Below are 7336 nucleotides of genomic sequence, written 5' to 3'. Positions count from 1 at the left end.
TCCCCCTCCCCCGAATGTCTAGAATTCCTCCCTAAGCCTCCCAATCCTCTCCACCTGGCAGGTCTGGTCATATAGAATAGAATAGATGAGGCATTTTAACTGCTAACTCCACAAGTTTTACTTTAGGAGATTTGGGGACTTCTCTAGAGTGGCTATTATTTGTTGAGCATTTGAGTGCTTACGAGTACTTGTACTCTCATATGTGATCCTAAAAGAATCATATGAACGGTTTGAAGGCAAGAAGGTGTGCCACTGTGCTGGGATCAAAGCTACTTTCGCATTGTAATGAGAATATCGGGTAATTAGAGTATCACGGTTGGTTGCACCACGCTTATCCCGTCCAACATCTTGTACCTCCGCATGTCTGCTCCCCTTTCTTCTCTTAAGAAACAGGAGAATTCTATCTGCATGTCTCGTGGCTTAATATACCTTTCTGTTTGCTCACCAAGGTTGGCAGGTTATGGGGGAGATTTTATATTGACAAAAACATGTGAGAATGAACGCGTGGGCCTTTTGGACCACAAAGGGATTCCTGTATCCAGGGATGTCGTCTATGGTCTTCTGCAGGGTTGCCAAGAAAAGAAAGACTTGGAAGGTGGTATGACAGTCTATTCCCTGATGATCAGAAATGGACTTGATTCAATCACCGTGTTGGGGGATCATCTTATCCGCCTATTTGCCTCATGTGGCAGCTTGCCAGATGCAGAAAGTGTATTTTGCAATGTCTCCAGACCAAGCGTGCATACATGGACTGCAATTATTTCAGCTGGTACAGAATTTGGAGAGGCTGAGAGGGCTCTTATATTGTACAATCAAATGCAGCAGGCAGGCGTAAAGCCAGACAGAGTCTTGTTTTTGTCCATCTTGAAGGCATGCAGCATCATAGGAGCTTTAGAGTGTGGCAGGCTGATACATGATCAGATCGTCAGAAGCAACGTTGCCTCAGATGTTGTCATTGGGAACACTCTTGTTGACATGTACGCAAAATGCGTGAGCTTAGAAGAGGCACGCGAGGTCTTTAATAGACTGTCAAAGCGCACTATTGTATCATTTGGTGCGATGATTACAGGATATGCAACACTTGGGCATGGTCTTCCTGCTCTTGAACTGTTTGTAAACATGCACGAGAAGGGAATAAATCCCAGCAGGGTCACCTTTTTGAGCGTCTTGAAAGCATGTGGCAGTATAAGAGCATTGAAGTACGGTAGGCTGATATATGGGCAGATTATCAAAATTGGACTCGAAATGGATACAGCTATTGGAAATAGTCTTGTTGACATGTATGCCAAATGTGGCAGTGCACAGGAGGCTCGTGAAGTGTTTAATGGTTTGCCAAACAGAAATATGGCTTCATGGGGTGCAATGATTGCTGGATATATCCAAAATGGGGAAGGAGTTTCCTCTCTTGCATTTTATGAAAACATGCAGCAGGTTGGCGTAAAGCCAGATAAAGGTATTTTCTATTGCATTATGAAAGCTTGCAGCAACTTAGGAGATATATGGAACGGAAGGATAGTACATGAGCAGATCACTAGGAGTGAATTAGAATCAGATACACTGATTGCGAATACCCTTCTTGACATGTATTCAAAATGTGGAATGCTACAGGAGGCACGTAACCTATTTGACAATATAGCCTCTCAAGATGTAGTCTCATGGGGTGCAATGATTGCTGGATATGCTGACCATGGGCATGTTTTATTTGCTCTTGAGCTTTTTGAGGAAATGCAGGACAAGGGCCCAAAGATAAACGTAGTAATATATTCCTCCATCCTCAAAGCATGCGGTAGCATAAAAGCCATAGGCCAGGGCAGGCTCGTATATGACCAGGTTGCACGGTCTGGATTTGAATCAGATGTTGTCATTGTGGGTGCCCTTGTTGATATGTATGCAAAATGTGGGAGCTTAGAGGAGGCACGCAGTGTATTTGATAAAGCGCCGAATGCAGATGTTGTGTCCTGGGGTGCCATGCTTGCAGGATATGCTGCACATGGAAAGGCTTTTCGGGCTCTTGAGCTTTTTGAAAACATGCAAGATGAGGGCATTAAGGCCAATGCCTATACTTTTTCATGTATTGTGAAAGCATGTGGCGTCATAGGAGCAGTAGCACAAGGCAGGCTGATACACATTGAAATTCTCAGAATTGGACTCGACTTAGATGAGGTCATAGGGAACACCCTCGTTGATATGTATGCCAAATGTGGGAACCCATATGAGGCCTGTAAAGTGTTTGATGGATTGCCAGATCGGGATATTTCTTCTTGGGGTTCCATGGTTGCAGGATATGCTCGTTATGGAAACATTAAATTAGCAGTGCAATATCTTGAGGGAATGCAGGAACGACAAGGCTTGAAGCCTTCTGGTGAAGTATTCAGTAGCATTCTTGCAGCTTGCAGTCATGCTGGTGTGTTGAAGGAAGGCTGTTGGTACTTCAAATGCATGGTTGAATATCATGGTATCACACCAAGTATTGAGCACTATAGCTGCATGATTGATCTTCTTGGCCGGGTAGGGCAGCTGAAGGAAGCAGCAGATGTTGTACAAACCATGGCAATACCACCTGATGCTATCCTCTGGAAGTCTCTGCTCTCTACCTGCAGAAATCATGGCAATGTGGAGCTAGGCAGGCAGTGTTTTGATCAACTTGTCCGATTGGATCCTCAAGGAGCTTCAGGATATGCCCTTATGTCAAGTCTTTACGCTGATGCTAACTTGTGGGAGGATTTACATAAAATCCAGGAGCTGAGGAAACTTGCAGGGGCATGGAAAAAGGCTGGGAGGTCTTGGACGGAGGCTAGTAAGGAGGCACATGAGTTTATTGTTGGATCAGGAAGCCATTCACAAAGTGATAGGATTCATACGAAGTTAATGAGACTAAGTACAGTTTTAAAGGGGGAAGGAAATGTGCCACATCTTGATCTGGTTTTGGATCCTTTGGCAGATGAAAATGAAGAAGATATTTTCTGGTTATAGTGATAAATCATCTAAATCTTTTGGGTGCACCTTAAAGTACAGCTGTGCTCGGTGATAAAGATTCCTTGAAAGGTAACAAGGGCAATGATGGAGTATGTTTTCATGAAGAAATACGGGCTGTGCACATTGTCTTCATCACTTCAGTACTGTGAAGAATTCTACTGATAGTCACATATTGGTCGGGTGTTTCTAGTTGAAGGGTGAAAACACAAGGTCGGGGTCTGAGGGATGGGTTGTATATCACCAAATAATGTTTATAGGCGACACAACATCTGCTTTTCATCAATGGAATGGTTAAAAGGCAATGGCTGCATGCTATCTTGGAGGGCTGGTGAAAATTTCGATGCTGAGAACATCATTTTTTAGCCTGATGGAGGATCTGTCTCTATGGTCATTTTTGCAAGGCTTCTCCCTGTGTTGATGCTGTCACATGTGTTCAAGATTAATATGCAATGAGCAGTTCTGGGGTCCATCGACATTTTCTGTTTCGCAAGCAGGACTTGGCATGGTGGGCATGCACAGAGGCTAATCAAGCAGGACATGTCATTGTGAGCATGCATAGAGGCTAAGCAGGCATAATAATGTTGCGAACATTCTAATGTATCTCAACCAGAATATTTAAGTCTACCACCTGCTGGTAGGAGTGTTTTGCTGGGCAACGACTCCCCATACATCAGTTTGGAACTGTAGGAACAGCCTACTGGGCAGCAATCGATAATCATGACACTTTGTGCACCCTTGAGCGGGTTTCCATCCTCCTGCTGTGCACAGACTTGGGTTGGCCTGTGCTCATGTCAGCTGATTTTCCAGCAAGTTGGCTGTTTTTTCTTTCATCGAAGCATTTTCAGGCAGCCAGCATGTGGGATCACTTTTCCCTGCTAGAGACTGCCCACACGTTTCAACAAGTGTCTAGGTTGTCCTCAGTTACATGTGGGAGAGGTGTTTCAATTCTGCTTTCATTCTAATGAGCACTCTTTCAGCTATGAAGATTTTGAGATCTGAGATGTCAACACACGTTCCTCTACTTTCAAGGACAATTCGTTTGAAAAGACAGATGCATTGATGGAACATTGTCCTATAATTGTTCCAATTACTCTGACGTACTCTTTATCCATTCTTTGGAGAGAGTGACGTTCATGAAAATGCATGATGGTCATCATGTCACATTATACAGGATAGGTGACTGGCATGGGCTCTAGTCACGATGAGTTCCTCAAGATACAATAGCAGGAGGAAAGGCCTCTTTGGCACGTGACGAGAAAGGCTTAGTCTGTGGATTGGCCAACCACTAACGCTAAATGGCTGATGAGCTCCTCCATGGGCTAACTTAAAGTTGGGAGATGACATCAGGATCAGTATTCTTCCTCTATTTCATTGGTGATTTCAATAGCATGCTATTAGTACATGGTCTGTTGAAATATTCTCAGGCCTTCGAGAATGGAGGGTGAAGACCCTCAAGACAGACACGGAAAATTTCATTGCAAGATATTCAATCCCTCGTTCAAGAAGATTGTGGTGCACAAAGACATGGTCTTCAAAGAGATTGTGTTATTTGAGGGGCCACCGGGAAGCTTCCTCAGTCCATGAGACTAAGATTCATGTGCTGCACCCAATTAAAGACTATGCGTTCAAAGTTGGGGACCACCATCAGAGGAGGGTGCTGAAGAAACTCTGGTGGACTAATATTGCATACTTGGCCAGACATTGGACAGGCTGAAACAGGCTAGAAGACCTTGGCACCAGACAATCGACGACTACATCCATCTTTCATAGTCTGTCAGGTTCGAAAGTGTTCCTTAATTCTAAGGGGGACAGTTGGATGGTCATTTGTCTGTTCGCAGATGGCTTGTTCATTCTTGAAGATCACACTCAGGTGACTTGATGGATAGACATTACTACTTAGGCTCTCAAAGGTCCAGGTGGGTACAAGATTAGTCATTATGCTTTTCATGAAGCTTCTATAGTGTCCAATATGGGTGAGCGCCTCCAACGTGCTCATGATTACTCTTCCTAAAAAGCAGTGTGTCCCATACTTCCATGGGCATCGGACACCTTTCAGTCATTGACTGCAACCGGCCTCTAATAATAATAAGGGCGGTAGATACACAATTTAGCAAGTATTGCTTCACATCAAACAATAGCACAGGGGAGCTAGAATGCTCCTGCTAAAAAACACAGCACACCGATTGTCCCCAAATCAGCTGGTGCCCCTTGCGATATTTCTTTATTATTTATTCAACTGAAAACAGATTACAACCAAGACTGAATCCTTCCAGTAGGCATCCAGTTCACAGCATAACCTTTGCTCCCAGCAATACAAGTCAATCATGGCTTCACAGACATCCAATCCCAAAGCATAACCCATTTGGCAAGCTGCCCAGGCTCCCACAGTAAAATCATCCCACAATCTCAGCCTCACCAAGCTACGGCATCAATCCTTTGGCACCCAAGGCTAGCACTCAGCCCTTGGCTGTTACAGTGCCCCTCAATTGACAACCTGAGGATTGCAATGGACAGCAAGGAGGCACAACAGCTGACCAATTGTAAAAGATCTCACTGCACAACTTGGCAAGCAGCCCCAACCTGGAAAGCCTCACAAACAAGGTCGTCCTGCCTTTTTTAGCCTGGAATCAGCCCATAGACACAACGACCAGCGTTCTACTGCCCAACAATAGACCAACCACAGCATCCACAGGCTGGTCTTTGTTAGAAATCAGCAAGAGATAGACCAGCCAGCAGAACCATAGCCTGAAACACCCCAAAAGCAAATCCTCCAGCTTGTAGAACATTCCAAAACTACCACGAATCAAATTGCCCATCTTGGCGCACTCCGGAACAACTGAGACCCAGGATCAAATCGCCCTACTTCCTGGTCTGGAAATCAGCAGGAATCAGCTATAGATGCATTCGCCTGACACTTGAATCAGCACATGAATCAGCTCCGATGAAATCGCCTTGCTTGCTTGGTCTCGGAATCAACAAGAATCAGCCCCAGGACAAATCGCCCAGCTTCCTTGGTCCTAAAATCAGCACAATCCAGCTCTAGATGAATTCGTCCCAGTAGATACTGCTCCAGAACAGCTAGCAGCCTCTAGTACAAACTTGCCCTGGCCAGAGATCAGCTTGTGGACAGCAAAAATCAATTCGCCTCTCTGCACACACGAATTGGGCGATTCACTCTCTTGGACGCCTGGAAGACTGCAACTGACCTGCCTTGGCTTGGGTGCACCTGATTTTGGATGTTCTTGGCCTTTGGACACAATTGGCAAATTTTAATCTCAAAATAGTAAATGGATTTCTACCACTTTCTGGGGTCACAAGAAAACTACCCCAAGGCACATTTATTACACCACCAAGTGCACAATTTTCCTGGGTCCTTTAGGAATTAATTCCCCGAGTTTGATACACGTACCAGGACTCTCGAAATTTTCATGCCACCAAGGTCTAAGGTATTCAAGTGTAAATTCAATTACATTAGAATTCACAAATAAAATCACGTCCTTGTGACATACCGCCCTCTTGACACAAGGCAAACGCCCTCGATTGCCATCCATTGGAGTACATGAACAAAAGAATTGATCAAATTCACATATGTTCACATGCACTTCAAAATCAACATTGCATATATGATCTATAGAGCCATGGATAACAAATCATACATCAATGCAAAACATATCCAAGTGACTAGTACACTGGTCATAGAAGTCCCATGGCAGATATACTGTCAGCTCAGTACCTCGGGTACAAGAAGGTGGAGGTACTACCCCCTCTTGAGTATCAGGCAATACTCTGGACTTGCACCTTGTTGAACCTAAAGGAGCTTTCGACCAAGGTCAGTTCAAGCTGCAAAATCTGGAGTACTTCTGTTAGCTCCTCCTCTCCTCTAACCACTTCGCATGTAGTGAAGAATAATTCTTAAAATTCACCAAATAGCGACGTGATTCTTTACCTCGAACTTTTCTTTCCTTATGATGTAGGATCTGCTCAAGAATCAGGAGCTCATCCATTTCCTCAACCTCTAGCAGTTCCTCAACAGGCATGTCCTCTGGATGAGATTCATGGAATGATTTCAAAAGACTCATTTGAAAGGTATTGTTGAATTCTCCAACCATTCGGCAAGTCTAACCTATAGGCCACTTCATTGATATTTTCACTGATCTTAAAAAGGCCCATAGTATCTTAAGCTCAGCTTAGAGTACAACCTACCTTTCCCTCTACTGTTTTCAGCCCGCCTTTAGCAAAAGGCAGCAACACATAATCACACTTAGTGTACTGCAAATTCCTGTGGTGTCTATCCGTAGCCTTTTTGGCCATGAACTGCTTGGTTAGACAAAAGCGGTCATGCATCAATAAAAACCCATTC

The 7336-nt window shown here is 44.3% G+C and overlaps 1 protein-coding gene across 1 annotated transcript; it reads left to right on the top strand.

Moving 5' to 3' along the window:
- The first annotated feature begins 360 nt into the window (after positions 1-360).
- On the top strand, positions 361-3700 carry LOC147898941 (pentatricopeptide repeat-containing protein At5g27110-like). The gene has a single exon (XM_087378148.1). The coding sequence runs from the start codon at positions 361-363 to the stop codon at positions 2971-2973; it is 2613 nt and encodes an 870-aa protein (XP_087234274.1). The 3' UTR covers positions 2974-3700.
- Positions 3701-7336: the final 3636 nt, after the last annotated feature.

This window comes from Dipteris shenzhenensis, chromosome 8 (assembly GCF_047967505.1).
Source record: "Dipteris shenzhenensis isolate YYH24624 ecotype China chromosome 8, Dip_SZ_1.0, whole genome shotgun sequence".
NCBI lineage: Eukaryota > Viridiplantae > Streptophyta > Polypodiopsida > Gleicheniales > Dipteridaceae > Dipteris > Dipteris shenzhenensis.
This window is presented reverse-complemented; position numbering and strand designations above follow the sequence as displayed.